Below are 20,545 nucleotides of genomic sequence, written 5' to 3' on the forward strand. Positions count from 1 at the left end.
TAAAAAAAAAAAAAAAGGCAGTTTCAAGTTTAATATGCTCCATACATGCCAGTTAATCTAATGGAATAGTAACGTAGCTGGGTCTCAGCCAGGAGCCCCCTACTAACTCAGATTCTTGCCTACACTTAATAAATACATGAGATTACTATTGCATCATTTATCTTGTTCATAGTATTAGATAAAATGATACCTGGTATGTTTGAATGATCTTCCTTTGCCTCCCAAGAAGGGGTATGGTTTGTCATCCATAAACTTTGAGGCTTTGCAAGCATTCATTTCTACAAAATCCAAGCACTTTCATGGAAAGAAAAATCTCTTTGCTAAGCTTTGTTATGTTCTTCTTGAAAGAAAAGGATGGAAAATTCTTCTGAAGTCAGTTGCTTACAACAAACCTGAGACATTAGGAATACACCACCAACAACATCCAGACTGCAGTTCAATAAGCACCACAATTTTTGTAAAATAATGCCTGGTCAAGAGAAKGACTTACATAGCACAACTTTCCTAWGAGTAAGACATACCTAAGGGTGCTAAAGTGCAGTCTCATTGGGTTTCACAGATTACTGTGCGTGAACAACATAYACAAGCGTGGGCAGTAAAGTCTGTGCTTGCAGATCACATTTAGGAATGCAATGCGCACAGCAACTGTGGGATCAATTCAATAAGCCTAGTGCTTTCTAAAAATAAGGGTTCTTTTACCTGCATTCTGCATAGAACTCTCTGTGGTTGTCAGTACAAGCGTTCGTGACAATGCASAGAAGCATTTATCATTTATTCTGGACTCTACACTAAACTTACAGCAATGTCATTCGAGAGAACATTAAGGAAAAACAAGCAYACACGCTTATCCTGAACTGCTTCTGTTTCAGCTGTGTATAGGTACAGATGGGCCATGAAAGTAACATGTGACTTCAAGTCAGACAACAAATGAGGTTTTGACCTTGATTCAAGAAGTGAATACTAAACAAACAAATGAATATGGCAGTACCAGTCTTCAGGTATTGGTACCTAGATATTAGTATAAGTCAAGGTATCAGTACAAGTCCTTTCATCTGAAAGAGAGAAGTATAGGAGATGGAAAACACAAAGGAAAGGCACACCATTGCTGGTGAAATCAATATATTATGAGCATAGGAATGCACTATAAATTATTTTGTTTAAYTCTTGGCCCAAGTAAAAGACAGAAGATGCTGGGCTGAAGCCCCTCTATTGCAGACCTGGTGGGTTTTTCTATGCAAATAGCAAAGAGATGTGCTAAGACCCCAGCTCAGTTAAATGTACAATAAAGACAGAAGTACTACAGAAAGTCTTGTTTCCATTCTCCCACAYGGCTACTCAGTTTGTCTTCTGAAACACTTTCCTAAATGCTTTTTAAAATGTTGGAATGATGTATGAGTTTTCCAGAAAATTTTTGGGAGTACAGCTACAGGATTTCATGTCACCAGGAATGTCATTCTTTGAAAAGATTCATTTTGTTGTTGTTCAGGGTTCTGGCACATGTTGTTCAGTGTTCTGGCACATGTTGTTCAGTGTTCTGGCACCTGTGTTGCCAATGGCACATTCGGCCAGGTGAAACTTGGGCACTTTTGGGATCCCCTTTCCCTGCTGACCACACTCATATCTCACATGGAGTGTTATGTTTTGCCGGAATTCCTATGCACATATCTGCTGGCTGCAGCTGSAAAGCAGCTGGGCTGTCTGTGCTGGGCTGCCAGCTCAAGAAGGTACAAGAAATACAGAGGTATTAATGGAGTTCTCATAAATCAGTTAATTCTTCTGACCTGTGAACGACAGGACACTGGGCTTGACGTTCTGGTAGCTGTTGGGTGAATTTCTCTTCTATACTGAGAAGAGACAATCCTGACATATCCAGAAACAATTACAATTTGTCCACAAGATTCTTATCTGGAGAAGTTATATCCAACCTCGGCACATTTGTGGGATATTATTAGCTACTTGATCCAAGTCATTATGTATTTTGATCTTAAATATGCAAAAACTTTTCAGCAAAGAAGGAATAAGTTAATTTCCTTTAGTTATTTCAGCAAAAAGTAAAATGGAAGAAGTTTTCTACCAGACCTGCAGGTTGTTCTGAACTACTGGGCATCACATTAGTCATSTTATTTCTCATTCACTCCTTGTTCTGTCCTTTACATGATGAGCTAGATAGAAACTGGTATTCTAGGTCTGACCTTGAAAAACTCAAAGAAATACAATGTGAAAGTGCTCTATTCATTGTGTACAGTTCRTTAGGTTACAGAATTTTGTTTATTACAGAGAGATTTCATGGAGGAAACCTTGACTGAAATAGAACTAGTCAAAGGTGCCCAACACACCCACTGGACATGGCTAGAAGGACATTTACAGTATCTTAAACTGCATATTATTCTTAGTTAAACTTTCTACCATCTTTTTAGATCCAAAATAGAGAGGGTACTCAAAGATATACTGAAGTTAAGCAARCAAGCTTAGGCCTAGAATCTGCAGCCTATGTACATAGAACCAGATTTATTTTTTGTTGACTCCACTTCAAGTCCTGTTTTAGARTCATAGAATCATTCTGGTTGGAAGGGACCTTGGAAGTCTTATTTCAAACTACTGCTCAAGGCTAGGTAAAAACTAAACCAGATTACGTCCAGACATAGTGAAAACTCCATGGACATGGAGATTTTGCAAACTTGTTTGCTAGCTTTTCCAGTGTATGACTATTGTCATAGAATCTTAATGTCTTAATTTAGTAGACCAAACTAGAGAACTGAAAGCTTCATCTCCAGATTTGGTCTTGCTTACTTGTGACACCAGGAGGAGTTTCTACATAATAATGCAACGCACACTGAACTTTTCAGTATTTCAGAAGAAATGCTTAATGCAAGCTGTTCCAACAAAAGTGAAACGCCAAAGTCAGTGTCAATAAAACTGAGTACTGGATAGCTGTGCWACAAGTTTACGACTCCTAATAAAAATATCACTTGATCCAAAAGTGTCTTTGCTCTTTTCTGAGATATGATAGTTGAATTTGTGTGGGTCATATAGGAAGCTTAATAAGAACACACAAGTAATCTCAGAATTTTCTCTGACACTTCAGAAGGACATATTTGGAAGGACTTCCTGTAAAAATCAGGATTCTTATTCTCTTTCTTGAAGACTCACTGAAAGGGAAGACTTAGGCCTGCCTCTAGAATTTAGCATTTCATGCAGTAAAACTTGCCAAAAAGAGTAATAGAAAAAATACAACAAGAAATTACAAAACATCCAGAAAGACTGAAGGGAAACCTGTGGAAAGGAAGGTCTGTGTGAGATTGAGGCCTGAAGGGACAGGTGTAAGAAGTGTTTTCTTATTCGGACATAGTCCTACAGTTTTAAACTTAATTCCTATGCAATACTGGGAAAAACCCAAAACATATTACCTAAGAAGAAACCTCAAGTACTGTGGCAAGGGAATCATTGTGGCTTGTCTAGCTGCTGCTTTGAATCCATGGCTTTTTTCCTGATTATGATAATCTTTATAGAAAAACTTGGTAGATACGAAAATAAAAAAAAAAACAAACCACCTTTCAAGAGGTAATAGTTTCAGCCATAAACTATGCTGAACTGAAGCACAAAATAGGATGCAAAACCAAGAGAGTAAGTTTGTTAGGCTGTGTAACTCCACAGTTATCACATGCCAAAGTGTAATCACTTGTAATGTCCTACACAACTACTTTTACATGTTTTCAAAAGTAATTGTCCCTAGCTGTTTCAAGCATTTGATAAAAAACTTCTTTTGTAAATATTTCTAAAAGCATCTAATATGTTACAATAATTGTATAAAACAAATTCAGAAGTATCTTTATCTTTTGCAGAGCAAAGCTCTTAAAAAAGGCAAAGAGGTACTGGTTTTGAATTTTCATCCTGTTGTGCTATTGGTATCTTTATCTTAGCAACAATGAAAAATCAATATCCTTTTCAGCAAGCTTTCTGTYACTCAGAATTCCTATTTCCTTTGAAATAGACTAAAGGAATTAAATTAATCCTTAAAGAAAGTGGTCTTGATTCCACTAGAGGTCACCCTAGGAATAAAATCAGTGCGCTGCATGCACAAGAACTTTTACAAAAACACCACTGTTTCTTGGTATTTCAAGCACAAATGTATAGAAGAACACAACACACAGGAACGTTATGAATATGAAAATTTTGAATTCCTAAGAGAAATCTTTCCCTTATTCTGAGGCTACTGCAAACTTACTACACTGCTCTTTAACATATTTTAGCCCTTGGATGCCTGGTAGCACTGGGGACACATTGCCTTATCTCTTGCAAAAAATATCCCAACCAAACAAAAAACTCAATCAAACAAAAAACACCAAAAAAACCCCCCTTTTAAATTATGGGCTTCAGATTATTTCTCTAAAGTTCTTTATTTAGTTCATACATAAGATATCATATTTCAGCACCAAAAATGATGGTCTTAAAACAGGCCATCTATTATTCTCCATGGATTATGCTGGATTTGTGTGGGAAAACACAAACTGCCAGTTTCCTCAGCTTCTGTCATTTTGTGATTGAAAACACTTGTGTCTCTTCATTTCATGGCATTAGTACAGATCAAGACTCTTCTGCTTCATATGAAAAAAGTTAAATGTCATCTCAGTTACAAGATGTAAAGCAGTGAAAGAAAACAAGCTYATTTTATGAAAATATGGATTTATTTAAACAACAGATTAACTCTGATGCAAACCAGCAGTTTGGAAGTGCTATGTGCTTTCCATTCACACAGATCACAACAGATGAGTTCAAGACAGTTATAATTATTAGACTAATTAATGTTACAGATGTCTGTGAGATGTCGCAATGGTTGCAGAGAGGACTACCATACTCTTATATGCAGAGCAGGTACAAACCATGGTGGACCAGCATTTCAAGTGGCATGTTCCACACTGGAAGAGTTCAAGGTGAGGCTGGATGGAACTTTGAGTAACATGATCTAGTGAAAGTTCCTCCCCATGGCTGAAGGGTTGGACTGGATGACCATTAAACCTCCTTTCCAACCCAAATCATTCTGTGATTCTGGGATGTAACACTCTAACAACTGGGAGCAGCAGTTCCCCACTCCAACTCTTCAGATATGCAGAAATGTGTCAGAAAACATATTTGCATCCCATCAGGTATCGGATATGTGGTAGTGGCAACATCACAATGGTTGGAGGAATCATTGCTTGAAATCCTTTCCTAAGACAGTCTGGAATAGTCCTGCAGGAGTACCCTGAYAAATTCATTATAGAGCACTGTCTGTCCCTGAGCTACTCTGGYGTTGAACATGTTCTTTCACTTTTAATCGAGAAAATGTGAGTAAGCAGAATGACAGATGCTATAAAGAAACACGCAGCAGGGGAAGAAAAAGGGCATAGACTGATATTAATATCTTCAGAACAGGCATCTAGCTTTGAAAAGACAGGAAAAGATGGTACAGACAAAGCTGTAGAAGGAAAAAAGACAAGGAGAAATTTCCCTACTTTGGCTTGAAACAAATATGTGTTAGAAATCCAAATATAAAAATAACGTGCCAAAATCTTTGCTCTTGGGCATTTGCCACATGAAAYCAAATGCTGGTATGCAATTTCAGGGATTCAAACATATCTGTTGTTTCTGACTCACCTTGTAATTTTATTTTTTATGAGGAATCAGCTTTTTCAAGGGAATTTTGCTTAAAAAAGAACTTGGGAACAACTCTTTGAACAACACAAGAAATACAGCATCTTATTTCTAAAATTCAAGTTACAAAACCTGGAAAAACAAGTGGGTTTTTTTTTTTTTTTTGCTTTGTTTTTTTTTGGTTTTTTAATAAAATTTTGATAAAACTATGCCTTNTCTTATTTCTAAAATTCAAGTTACAAAACCTGGAATTTTTTTTTTTTTTTTTTTTTTTTTTTGCTTTGTTTGGTTGGGGTTTTTTAATAAAATTTTGATAAAACTATGCCTTAATACTGAAATCTGTACAAAGGATGCAAATTCATACAAAGACCCACATTTGTACTACTTTTTTTCCTTTTCATTTTAWGTAGCTCCACAGAGACAGTGAAGTTGGATGTTAATTTACTGCCAACAAACCTCCTCAAAAAGAGAAAGGTTTTGCCATCAGGCTYTGCATTTTACAGAAATACTCGTTTAAAGCATCCTAAGATAATGATTCACTAGAACCAAGTAAAACACTCACTTCTCCTCTACAACACATCTACAACTTTACCAAGGGAAAKATTTTCTTTCCATTCTTTTCTCCCATCTTTTCCACCCAGAAGCATGTTTGTGACCCAGTGTTGTTGCTGTCAATACCTAAGCAGCATGCACATTACTTCATTTTAAATACTACTCCAAAATGCAGTTAGGCATGCAAAAGGAATTCTAAATACTGTGTAAAAGTAGAGCTAAGCATGTTACTCTGAAACATCTTAATGAAGACAGCTAAAAGAAGTTATTTGCGTAAAATGGTATTTTTGCAGTTAATAAAGATGAAAGTCACACTGAGGTAAATCCTTGCAAATTTACATAAAGTATTCAATGCTTCTGGTGGTGTACTGACAAACTTTGAGCAATCCCTTGTCTCTGATGAAACCTCTCATCTACTCATGTCCTTTGTTAACTCCCAGCATATGGTGTTTTAAAAGAGATAGCTAAGAGCAATGGACTAAGTGGTGGCATTTTCCTTGAAAAAGAAATCCACATCTTAAGCACAGCCGTAAGGGAAACAGATCTCCACTCTTTAAAATCCAACTAGAATAGCTTCTTGAAGAGTTTTAACCATAAAATGCTTGAAGTTAAGAAAAAAAAATAAAAAGGGCAGCTGGAAGATGTTAACTTGGTTTCTAGTTGAAACAATGGTGTGTTTTATTTCATGTTGGGATTTCAACAGACTCTTAATTAGACCTTTTACCATGCAGTTTTCATTTAAAAATATGTTGATGACATTCTGATCATCAAGAAGTTCCTGGGAGACTTGACACCTGTTACTCTTTGAGAGAACACTAATCCAGAAAGGCAGGCAGGCAAATAATAGTCCCCAACTCATAGAATAAATATTAAGTCTAAATATCCAGAGTATTTAAAATAATAATGTAAATACTGGAAAATGCTTTGTGCGGTCCAGACTTAGTGAGAATAAGCAGACGGCAATGCTCAAAACAAAAGGCTAAAACACATGGTTGCCTGCTATGAGGTGAAATACTAATAGAAYATTTACTCTGTGAATGTCTAGCTGGTAATATCACTACTATGGCATTTCCTAAAGACATGAAAAATTATACTTACCTATGTTATGAAGAACAGCTRAGTTATTGAAAATAGCATTTGAAACACTATTTTTCTATGTAGCAAAAAAATCCCTGTACAAGGCTAGATATTATCATTCAGATTGAAACACACATTCAGAATAAATTAGTTCATTTTTCAAAACATAGAATGAGGAATTCTCATAAACAGGTCTGCTATGATTCATCTTGGTGCAACTTGTAAGAATGGCAAAAAAATTACCAAATAGACAGTATTAAAACCTGGAGTGAATTGAAGAAAAAAATCCATGTTATTTTGAAGATAGCACCTTTAGATTGAACTTCAGATTGACCAGAGGAAGGGAGAGAGGGCAGGGGAGAGAAAAGTTGGACAAGGCTCATAACAGTCATCTAGTTCTCTTCAGGGCTGGCCAAAAGTGAAAGCATATGACAATTAAACAAGGGTGTTCAAATGCTTTGTCAGGTATGGGGCATAGATCACCTGTCTAGGAAGCCTGTTCTTGGTAAAGCATATTTTCCTAATATCAAGTCTGAACCTCCTCTGATGCAGCTTYGAACCTTTCATATTTGTCCTGTCACTGGATAACAGGAAGAAGAGAGCAGCAATTCTTTTCTCATACTGATAAAAATCAACTGAGTTGGACTCCTGGGATTTATTGATATAAACAAAATTATTTTTAGYGCTGATTTTTAAATCAAAATAAAAAATTATAATGATATGAAACCATAACATTATCACCAAAGCTTGAGATGCATGGGTAAATTAGAAGGAGAAATGATTTTGTTATTCTGCAGTAACTTACTTGCCCAACTTTTGGAAGAAAAGATAGTCCCCAAATTTTCTCTCTCTTATTAAGAGACAAATGTTCTGTATTATTCATAGAAATACACATATCAGCTGCAATCTGGTCTGAGTTAGCTCCATCTTTTATGTGAAATAGGTCTATTAAGGCTCATTTTAGGATTCTTTTATGGCTCTAAATGAGGGGGATCTAAACTGTGATTGCCCTAGCAGTTCTCCTTGAAATTTTGGCTGAAGTTTACTGTCCCAAAAGTGGAATTSTCTTATGAACACTCCTAGGCCATTTCAGTACAAAGTCAGTGGAGTCAGCTTAAAGCATCTAAAACCAAATTCGGATAACTTTACACTYATGTGAACAACTTACACAGACACTTTCAGCTTTACAGCTGTGTCAACAGAAACTGCAAGAAACAACTTCTCAACTTCTAAAACAAGACATGAGAGAAATGACCGGTATATGCCTTCAGTCCCCCATGGAATGAAAAAAATTAAAAAGGATGTTARATTGTGGCAACATGGCTACCAGCTCAGACTCAGGGGAAATCAATGTCTGTTAATGGGATTTCAGATTAGACTCATCAGAAATCAAACTCCCAAATCTGTAATCATTGTGTATTATTTTTCTTACCACACATGAAATCAGATGTCTTTTGAGACAAATTTCTGACAAAGTTCACAGAGTCCATGTTCTTTGTAGTGTGGACTATTGTAGAAATACTGTGGCAAAAACTGTCATAGAAAATACAATCTGCCTCCCAAGCAGATGCAACCATGGGAGAGAGCTTGTTGACCCTGTTCTATCTTGTATCTAAAATGTTATGCTCTTACCTAGAGCTGCTCTCTGAATCTGCCTCTGGATTATCTTTCCTTTCAGATGGTCTGTAAAAGACACAAAATGAAAATAATAAGCATTCAAAATGTCAAAAATCAATTACACATTGTCTATTTCCCACCATTTGAAACTCCCCATGCTGCTGGCCAGTTTTAGGGTTTTTCTGTGGTCCATGAGACAAGTGATTTTCTGAGTTCTCTGTACTGCAAGTAAACAGGCACAATGTGACTCTACTGCATGTAGAGTCATATACTGGGATTTAACTGTCCMGCAGGAAAGAGAGAAAGTGAAGCATTGACTGTCAAGCACTTTCACAGGATAATCGCCTGCTGCTATATACAAAACAAGTCCAAGTGGGATCAGAAGACAAACAGAGTTCCAAGCATTTGTTCAAACAGAGGTGCTTACAGTGGAGAGGAGATAGTAGATCACTAGCCCATCCCTTTGACAATGAAAAACTGGTTCCCCACAATCCATTTTTTCCTATCTGTCCCATTCAGTTTTAAATATCCCATGCACTAGAGCTTCTGCAAGTTCTACTACTGTCCGGTTCTGGCCAGGACAAGGTTAGTTTTTTCAGTAGTTGGTAGGGGACACGGCAAAGACCATGAGGTTATCTTGTACTACCTCACATCACTGCTGGGGACAGGAGAAGGAGACTCTCTTCTGGAGAGAAGGATTTATTGAATGCATCAGAGGGAGACATCCTGTATTGTCTGATACTGGGGGGGGATTTCCATGTGGATGATTTCTTTTCCTSTACCCTCTGTCATTAGTATTGTCATTGCTGYTTGTTTTCTTATCTCATTGCTGTTTCCAGTAAATTTTTCTTTTAATCTGTGATCTTTGCCTCTGGTGCCTCCARTTCTCCTCTCCAYCCCACTACMACTGGGAAGGGGAGGGGAGAATGGGGAATGAACGAGAGCAGTGCATGGTTTGGAAAGTCTTGGTGGGGGCACTGAGCTGGGGAATAACATTCCTAAATCATGAAAACTACACAACAGGACTCACTGTGTAGATGTCATTGGTTTTCAATCAAAAATAAACTACTTTCATTATCTCAKTATTCCTAGTTAGGCTCCCATGCCCCGTTCAATTCACTTTTACCCTTCTTTACTYGATTTCCTCCCTGACCTGTGAAAATGGGACAGTTTACCAATTATTCCAAACAATAATTAGTTTACCACATGGGAAACCATTATTCATAAATATTAATRGAACCAATAAAGGAAAAACATAACCCTAAATATGCAATTTCAGCAGTTGTGTTCTGAAGGGGGATAGGATTATGCCTCTCAAATTTTCAAATTAAAACAATTTCTAAGCAGAGACTGGTTCACAATCTTTACTAAGATGCACACCTGGATACCAGGGAAAGAAAAAAAAAAATCCATGCTGGATTCACCTTTTTTCCCCCCAGATCTGTAATTATCTGTATCATATTAGCAAGCATTTTGAATTAAAAATATCCTTTTTCTTACAAAGTAAACTAATCAGAGACAAATTAAGTCATTAAAAGGTGGCAAATGCTCAATCAGAGAATATAAAAAAACATTCAAATTCACAGGTCATGAGAATTAGATTGTTCTGTGAGCACAAAAGAACCATAATAAAWTAAAGTTCTTTGGAAACTGTGAGAATAATTATTAAGTATTTAGTAGCATAATAGGAAAGGTATCATATGCATTACATTGTAGTATAACAGTCAAGTTTTGTTGTTTTGAATATTAATAGAGTGACTTGAAATAGATATTGATCTATAAAATAGATATTGAGTTGTATTTTTCTGCAGAGGAAGTTTTATTMTTTTTAATTATTTTTAATTAAACCAATGAACTTTTCTGTAATAAAAGTTTTCTGTAAAATGGGGAAAAATTATCTGTAAAATTAGGAAAAGCCTTCAGCTACTGAGAAACAGGTTTAGTGAAATAACTAATAATTAATAACTTCACCTAACCCTGCTATAAAACCAAATAAATCCTCCCATCTCAGCTGTACTAACATTCAACCAAAAAACCACAGTTAAATAAGCTGACTCCTGTAACTATAGAAAAAAACCTCTTGATTACGAGTTTTTACCAATAAAAGCCCAGTTGGATTATCAACATTCATGTTATTTGTACTTTGAAAGCCTTATAAAGCAACTCAGTTGATTTCACTAATCAGTCAAATGTGATTAACATGCCACTTTTTCCTCAAATTGTTTTTTGGCATTCTATTTAGATCCTTGTATTCCATCGCACTGTCACACAGGGGGATGCTACTCAATATTGAGCCATGAGACAGCCATGAAACAATTTGTAGTAATCTTGAAATTCATCTCAACASATTACCATTAACAGAGATGCCTTAGAACTTATCATTATGTAAGGACTCAGAATCTCTTTCTTACGCACTGTGAGCTGCAAAAGGTAACTGCCACTGTCATCTGAAAAAAAATGGTTCTAGTAGTGACAAYAGGCTGTTCATCAAGAGCCAACAGAAAATGAGGGTGACATAGAGCTCTCAATTCTGTCAATATATGGTGTTATTTCTCCTTCTTTAACCTTGCTAGAAACAGATCACCAGCAATCTRAATGTTTTGCATTTCAAGTGGCAATGAGGTCAACTGAAAATAAGCAAGCCAAACAAGTCAATGAGAGTAAGATCAAACAGACARCAGCTGGTCATCAATACAAATATGTTTCCACACAAGAACATTGGGACTGGATTTTAAATTATTATAGCCAAGAAGCTTGACTTGCAATTATGCAGATTTTACTCTGAGCATAGCTGGGACAGAAACCACAGAGGCTGCAGAAGCTCTGCTTGTATTGCAAGCTTTGTCAGACCATTCAACAATGTGAAACTGTCCCAAATGTTCCTCTCTCTCTTTATTCTAGCCTTTGTGCACTTCTACTCCATCCATGGCATGGACCATGATGTTGCAAGAAAACATCTTCTTCTATTTGGCAGCTTTGTGAAAGAATGAGAAATTTAAATCAGACCACCTGTAATCAGAGAGGAACCAAAGAAAACTTCTCCATTGGCTAGAAAAATAAAACTCCAACCCTACAATTCTTCTAGCAAAAGAGTTTTCTTTTTCTTCTTTAGAWAGCAATAGAAAGGTGACATTTATCTAATTCACATAGRYCAAACYGMAATTTCAGGGCAGCAAAGCTGAAYTTTATTTCCCAGAAATCTTCCCGAWGAGAAACTGAGTTTGTATTATGGGAAAGGTAGCCCAAATAGGAATTCTGCTTCAGGGGACATGGTGGTATCATGAGGCACCTGATTATAATTCAATATGAAGATTTAGCCAGATATGATTTAATCTTTCAATTTGTTTTAATCCAATTTGAAATTTGACAGTTTGTTTAGATTTYATTTGAGAAAAAAATTGTTTTCACATAGAAGCCCTTATTTTTGACAAAACCTTAAGATTTTCTGTGCATGTTTTTGATTAAAGTAATCTTGTTTTGTTTTCACTATAAATACTTGTGGGGGAGAATGAATGTTTCTGACCTGGTTTACTTTTTTGCCTCTGAGARCACCCTTGCTCCAGTGCTAGGCTTGAAGTTCTTAAGTGACAGAAGCAGGGGATGATTCCAGCACTGTTGCCTGCACAGATCTTCCCATATAAACAAAAGGAAGATTTCAGTCTTAAGTACTGCCAGTTCTACAGTCTTCATAAACACAAATATTTACCCAAAGAAATATGAGGAATCACATTCTCATAAAAAAACCCCACCATGTCTTCTGATTCCAGCAGTGTAAAGTTGTGGACGAGGTAGTACTTAAATGTGGTTTGCAAAAATTGAATTTAAGATGTGGAGAACATCTTTCAACATATGGCTAATTATGTTTTCTGAAGTTTCACCAAAAAAGAAGCTAAAAATAGGTCTATACATGACACCAAATAATTTTTTCCAGCAGAGTCATTCTTCATATGGAGATAAYGGTCCCAATAAAATGTTGAATGCTGCAACTCCACATGTTTTGGCAAGAAAAGTAGTTTTGGGGAATTTAAGAATTCACTCAGCATGCAGCCAGCTGTCATTAAGGCTGTGATAAATCTGTTGGTTTTGGCCTGCATTTCTGGACACATGTACCATCCTGAGGTATGGAAAAGAGATGAACTGGTAACACAAAACTTCAGCTTTGTGACAGGAGACAAAAGCAAGGAGGGAGATGAAGAAGACAAAATGGAATAGAGAAATCTAATTAAGACTGATGTAAAGAAGAGAAAAGTATTCCATATGGTGACTAAATATGACAGAATATATAACTTGAATAATACAGCTGTCCTTTAACCTGTCTTTGCWTTGTTCCAGACTGTTTCAAGGATCTGAAATTATGTTCCAATTTATTGCAGACAATGAATGCTTTGACCTGAAGCATATGCTTCAGGACAGWGCAAAAGTGAATATCTTACAATTAAAAACAACACTGATTAAAAAAAGTGGTTTTGTTTTGTTTGGGTACACATTACAGGTTTTAAAGCTTCTCTTATGTCTTATTAGATCCTCAACACAATACTATTATAAGGTTTCAAAGACTAACTCAAGAACTGACAGGCTAAAGCCTTTGTCAATGACTTCTTGTGTCTTGTTATTTTTTAGTATTTTTSTATTATTTTACATTTTCCAAACCTGCATTTATCCTACTACATTCTTTTATCATGGAGATCCTGAAACCTTCACACTGCAAATATGATGCTGTATGTCTTAATTTCTTCATTGTTAAATCATATTTGGTGTTACATAAAATATGTAGCAGAACATCWTTTTTTGCATCCAGGGAACCTCTGATCCCTGGAATTCACCCTCCAGGGTATTTTGGGTCCCTAATCATGCCATATGATATTAGATGTTTCAGTTTTTTCTGTTTTCACACTGCCACACCAGTCATTAGGCTTGGGGTCTGCAAGAAGCTGAGGTGGAACACAGCTGGCACAGATGACATCAGTGGGCCAAAGGGATATTCCACACCACATGGCATCATGTTTAGTTTAAAAAGGCTGGGGGAGAACAAGAATGAAGCAGAGTCATTTGGAATGATGGTATTTGTCTTCCCAAGTCACTACTAGGAATGATGGAACCCTGCTTCCCTAGAGATGGCCAAACACCCGGCTGTTGACAAGAAAGAGTGAAAGAATTCCTTATTTTGCTTTGCTTGCACACAGAGGTTTTGTTTTACCCATTAAATGGTCTTTATAGCAATCTATGAGTTTTCTCACTTTCACCTTTCTGATACTTTCCCCAGTCCACCAGAGGGGAGTGAGCAAGTGGCTATTTGGTGCTTAGTTGCTGGCTGGGGTTAAACCATGACAAGAAATAAGTGAGGGTTTTGTTTGTAATGCAATGCCCCTATATTTGTAGTTCAACCCAGCTACCACCCAACTGTGAAGACCATCTCAAGACTCTGGATCTATTAAATTTGATTCATGTAGCTGCGGGCACCTACTTGAACCAGATAAGAAGTCCTGCTGAAGGAGCACAAATTAAAGCTGCATATTCAGCAAATAATCATTCACACACACTTTTAGAGACAAAGAGGAGAGCAATCACATAACTTCCATGAGCCTAGTACAGATATTTTTTAACTGAGGTTAGAGTTGTAACAGTGTASAAAGTATTCCTGAAAGTGGGAGACATTGAACCCAAGTGTAGATATTCAAATGGAATAATTTCTCAAATTGAAAAGATCAAACAAAGACTGTTACAGGAAATCTTACCAGATGTGTTAGATACATTTTAAAATCTAGTGATAAAATTGTATGASAACACAGTCTATGACTGAAAGTATTTGACAAGAAAAGTCATGGAATAAAATCCTGCAGAACTAAGAGCAGATAAACCATTCAGCCTTTCTCTGACCCAGAGAAATATTTGGGACAAATTCTGATTCTTGTTTTCAAATTTTGTCCTTCTCCAATGGCAAAAACATGTCAGTTGGCTCTATTAGGACAATGTGCAGAGGCAAAGTAGTCTGCATTAGTAAATTGGCTCAACACTATGTCTGATGGAAATGCTTTGTTTTGGAATACATGGTTGGCCAAATCCCCATGTAATTTGATAGCTCCTCATTTTYAGAAAGCCCTTGGTGGCATCAGGGAAGAAAACATACTACTTCAGCACTCAGTCCTCCCTCAGTTTACGTGCAATTTTCAAGGTATGAAATGCTGCCCTCATCAGCATTAAAAAGATATGGATGACAATACTTGAGGTAACAATACTGTAGAAAATAACCTGCTGCAGCAAATTTCTTCCTTCTGCAGCAGTTTAAGATTCCRCTGCCTCTCCCTTCTCTTCTTTCCTCTTCCTTCCCTCCATCCTAAAGTTTTCTGTGGAAGGTCACTGTCCCACAGCAGAGGATGTAGAGGGAAATATCTGTCTATGTTCTGGCTGCTCTAGCACAGTTAGCACATCAACACAAGCATACCAGCAACACAAGCTGACACACTATCATAGACTCAACTACAATATCTGAAATACAAATGAACACTCTCTTTTGCCAGCTGGGAAGAAAAGATTGGAGAAAGTAACTACCAGCAAAGACATGGACCATTGGGAGCAATGTGACTGGTGGGATTTAGCAGAACACATCAGTCAGAGATGCCAGGAAAGGCAACAGGTTCAGAATTTGAAGCACATCCCGGACTTCCACAAATTCATAGTTGGAAACCATAGCCTAAGCTCAGCACATTGCCAAACACACACAGAAATACAGTTTCCCCTAAGTAATCTSCTTCCTTGGAGTTTAAATATTACAGATTCAAATGCATACATTTTACTATGATGTAGGTACTGCCCGTTTTGAGATTACTATTTAAAATATCTGACTGGGGCATGTTCCCTTCCTTGCCATACTCAGTTGAGACAAGAACAGGATTTATTGACACATTTAATGCCCTTCAAGCGTGATCAAATTTACAGACAGGAAGCTTAGGAGACAGCAGTCTCTGCTGGTCATTGCTAGGGGATGACAATTTACTTAACTTCTCAGGAAGAATTTCTTCACTGGGTGTTCAGGCATTGGGATGGATGTCCAGGGAGGTGATGGATTCACCATCTCTGGGGGCATTCAAGAAACAACTGAACATGGCACTTAGTGCAATGGTCTGGTTGAAGAGATGGTGATCGGCCAAAGGCTGGACTCAATCATCTTGYGATTCATTGATCATTCCTTGAGCTACTCAATATAAAGCCCTCTAAACTCTCTACCCATTTCTATGCATTTACTTCTAACCTCCATATTAAGTCTCTTCCCATTTTTCTTCATGTTCTTGTAAATTCTGGTCAGATTTTTTTTCCTCACAAAGATGATGACTTACACTTTCTGATTGATGGACATTTCTGTAACTGTTTATGGTTTGGTCTGCATTTCCACAGCATCTTTTATCCCATTTTTTTTTTCCTTTTCTAATAGTCTTTCATACATTCAGGTGGCTAAAGAACAAAAACAAAAAAGGTTTGATAGGGTTAAACAGCAGAACTGCAGAGAAACGGAATTTATTTTCCTGCTGACATCACTCTGGACCTCTATCTTCTTCTAAGTACTGACTATCATAGGCTACATAGGCTCTTGTTGAGGTGTTACCATTAACCTAAAGGAGAGAAATGCTAGCATGTACCACACTTCCCATTCACCCCTAGGCACAGGACTTCTTTTCATAGGAAGCAGAATATGGGAAGTGGCTGGTGCAGATAAATTCCTTACAATCCAGATACTCAACACTGGAACATCTAGGAAAACCAACAGAAAATATTAAGGGCTCTAGGCTGCAGCTCAACATCTCCTTGGAACTGGAACTCAGAATATGGGTGCTATCTGAATTTGGAAAGAAATACTTGGACTTTTATTCTCCTGTCCCATGTATTTACTGCCTATCCGGCATTTTTAGCCAAGCATGGATATGTAGCAGCAGGCATACTCCAAGGGACTTCAGCAGAAGGACGCATAATGTTTGCATTTTTGATGGGGAGGGATAGGCAGCTCAATCACTGAAGTAGTACTTCTGTATGTACTGTAACAATGGCAGTTTGCATTCATGAATTAAAATCAACAGGCTTTTGGTGGTGGTGAGGCATTATTTCATTCTGGTTTTGCTTTTCCTGGTGAGCTCTCCTGAATTTAGATACTTTTCTTTTTAGCTATACTTAGATGCCAGAGTGTTATTTCATTGTCCAAACTGAGCAAACATTCTGTGTATCTATCTTCATATGCTAGAAAAGAAACAGAAATTGTGCACATCTGGGAACTGTTGTTCTTTTGTTTATCACATCTATTTGTTCATGAATTAAATATTAAGCTGGTCCAAAAAGCACAACTGAAAAGCAATGCCATATGGATAAGGAGTCACAATCTGTGAATTTGGTGCACTGGATGCTCATATGACTAAATGCATCTTATCTGTTGAACATTTCCTAGAAATTAATGTGAAGAGAAAGAATAAAGAAAATAAAGTCAGAGAAATAGCTTTGTATACAGCTGCTACCCTTTTTACATTTTAAAATTAAATCCAAATTTAAGAAGGACAAAAAATAAATAGAGGGTTCTTAAAAGCACAAACAAATAAGGTCAAAACCAAAGAATTTTACCCCTGACAAGTTTTCTGGTAATAACTGGTCTCRGTTAATATTTTAAGCAGAGAGTGACTATATCCAAGTTAAAGATGAACATGGTTATTTTCTGTTAAAATACTGTCTTCATGGCTTTGTAATTTCTATGCAAYAATTTGATGTCCAGTTTTATTTTATGACATTTCTTCTGGCCAGAACTGCCCAACATAAAATTAAGTAGAGAGTTCCAGGGCTCACTATCTACTTCAGTTTCAGAAACKTTTAGAATTTTGTTCTTACTCAAGAAATTGTTCTGGCATTGATCACATACTGCTATGTAACTTCTGATCAGCTGAGATMTACAGAAACTCATGTTAAGTAACTGACAGATATGGCACAAAATTAAAAATAAAAGAAATTTTTTAAAAAATACTGTTCTGAAGCTGATTAGATATGCTACCATGTTTTGAGGCTACACATGTAAACATTTCAGCGTGATGGAAAAAAGTCAGAGTAAGTATGGGTGTATGACACATTTTTGATGCTCATTTACTTGTAATATATGTACCAAACCTTTGAGGAGTGACTYCTTGAGTGTCAGACACACATTAGTAACCCAGTAAAATCTGAAATGGCTTCCTCTAAAAATACAGCATATATTCACTGTTGTGGATAAGCCTAAATCTGCTTCTTGAATTGCTCAGCAATTTAAAACACAACCTGATTATATGTAACTGGTATAATGATGTCATCAGCTCAGAACATACGTCTTCCATCAGCCTTAAATAAAGTGCATGAGAAAATCTTCATATTACAGCTTTTGCTGTTGATTGCATTCCTTCTGCAACATTCACAACAGCTGTAATGACATCACTAATCCTACATGATTTAGGAACTAGTTTGATTAGAAAAAGCCAGCTATTGCATTTTAGTATGTGTAGGTCTGTATGCTTGTGCTACAAGTCTGCATGAATGCTGTCCAGATGTGTAAATGAACCATGAGATACTATGAAAAACTAATTTGTATTTCTGTGCTCATGAAGCTATGTCACTCTTTGACAGTACTACTCTGAATAAGCTGAGGTCTGCTTCTCAAAAGTTTGAAGGTTTGATTTTTCACTCTTAAAATCTCTGACCAGCCAGTACTAAAGACACACATGACTTGGATGCAGGACTTGAAAGAATATACATTTACTGCTGACACTAAATAGAGACGAGCTGTTGACTCCCTCGAGGGCAGAGAGGTCCTGGAGAAAGACTTCAACAAATTAGAGATGGGCAATCAACCACTGGATGAAGTWCAACAAAGGAAAGTGCTGGATTCTGCACCTGGGATGGGGCAAACCTGATTGTCTGTATAGAGYAGGGAAAGAGAGGCYGGAGAGCAGTGCTGCAGAAAGGGACCTGGGRTCTTGGTCTATGGTAAYTTGGACAYRAGTCAGCAGTGCCCTGGCAGCCAGGAGGGCCAGCAGTGTCCTGGGAGCATCGGGCACAGCATCAGAAGAGGTTTAGGCTGGATATCAGGAAAATGTTTTGCACCCAGAGGGTGGTTGGACATKGGCACAGGCTCCCCAGGAAAGTGGTCCCAGCATCAAACCTCAGAGTTCAAGAACCATTTGGACAATACTCTCAGGTACATGGTGTGACTCTTAGGGCTGTCTTGTGCAGGGCTAGGAGTTGGACTTGATAAYCCTGATGGGTCCCTCCCWAKTCAATATATTCTGTGATTCTGTRATCAAAAAAAGSTTTTTGTATAAAAGATTGTAGGATTTAACACACACACCTCATAATGCAGCATCAACTATCATCTAACATATTTTCTTTAAAAGAACAAATTTAATAGATCGATGTAAGAACATACTAGGCTAATAAAACAGAAAAATGCTGTGTAGAAATCTAGCAATGACTACCTATTTTCAGTCAAAAGACAGCTTGCAGGCAGAAAATCTGTTACTGAGTATTTTTCCAAGTTTATAGTCATGTCTTGATTAAATCCAATGAGCTTGGTCAATTTGTTTTAGTTCTTCTAGTGAAAACCTTCAGTAAAAAATGTTTACTTGGTTTCTTCCTGAGCATAACTTTTCCCCCTGAAAATAATTCTGTTTCTAAAGAACAGAACATCATTTGTAATAATTAGAAAACGAAAATGTTTCCTACATATGTAGATTCCAACTCAGATCCAAAGAAAACATTAACATCTTAGGCCTGGAGTGACTGTTACACTAATAAGGTTCTTCTGTTTAAAGAATAGCACACCAGGGGAGCATAATAGAGCTGTTCAAATTAATTCATTCAGTTTGGTGTTTTCTGAATAAGTCATTTGACAAATAATGTTTTCTGATTCTGAGGACCCATTCAGCCTATGCACTGTCACCCTGAGGCATTGCCTATTGTCTGAAAGTAAAAACAAACATATGYAAGCAACTCTGAAACAATGGACAATATTTAGCATTGGCATTAACATATGCATTGTCCCCTGAAGCCAAAAGACTTTTACCTTCCCAAATAAGTTTCCCAAGTGCTGCTGCAAAGACTACTTTATATTACCAAAGATGGCATTCTCTTCTTATAAGGAGGAGCTGAAGAAAGAAAAAGGCAGCCAGAAAGCTGCTAGAGATGCCTGGTTCTCTTGCCAGTCTCATTGCTAACAGATCAGGTAAGACAAACCAACACCAGCTAAGGAGTGATGAAGACAGAGCAGTGACATCTTTCTTCTGTCTTCTTTGACAATTGCCCAAGCATGACCTGTGCTGCAGCAGCAGCAGCAGAACAGACAGCTCTGTCACAGCTGCCATCAATCTAGGTATACCTCTGAAGTGACAGAGCCTGCACCACCCATGTGGTGGGTACCTCAGCTTAGGAAAATGCTGATTGGACTGCTCCTCTTAGGGTTAGGYTTGAAAAAAMCACAAAGCCTAGAGCTCCAGGTTCACTTCAGCTACAAAAAACATGCCAAGAGGAGCATGGCAGTGTCCCACCACTGCTCCTTCAACACCTTTGTCCTTGGAACCAGCATGTGCTGGGCACCTCAGCCTCAGCTAAAGGCTGCTTTTACTGCTCCACTTAGGGTTATGGTTACACTTAGGCCAAGTCTTGAATAAACCAC

General features: G+C 37.3%; 1 protein-coding gene across 1 annotated transcript in view; it reads right to left on the reverse strand.

Annotated features, from left to right (window-relative positions):
• The window catches only part of KIF6 (kinesin family member 6), a 147,032-nt gene that overhangs the window by 17,435 nt on the left and 109,052 nt on the right, over positions 1-20,545 (reverse strand). The window contains exon 16 of the mRNA XM_057370983.1: positions 8,893-8,943. Coding sequence (XP_057226966.1) covers positions 8,893-8,943 — 51 coding nt within the window. The remainder of the gene's footprint in view (positions 1-8,892; positions 8,944-20,545) is intronic.

The sequence above is a fragment of the Malurus melanocephalus genome, unplaced genomic scaffold, assembly GCF_030028575.1.
Source record: "Malurus melanocephalus ecotype Western Australia unplaced genomic scaffold, MMel_1.1 scaffold_5, whole genome shotgun sequence".
NCBI classification, from domain to species: Eukaryota; Metazoa; Chordata; class Aves; order Passeriformes; family Maluridae; genus Malurus; species Malurus melanocephalus.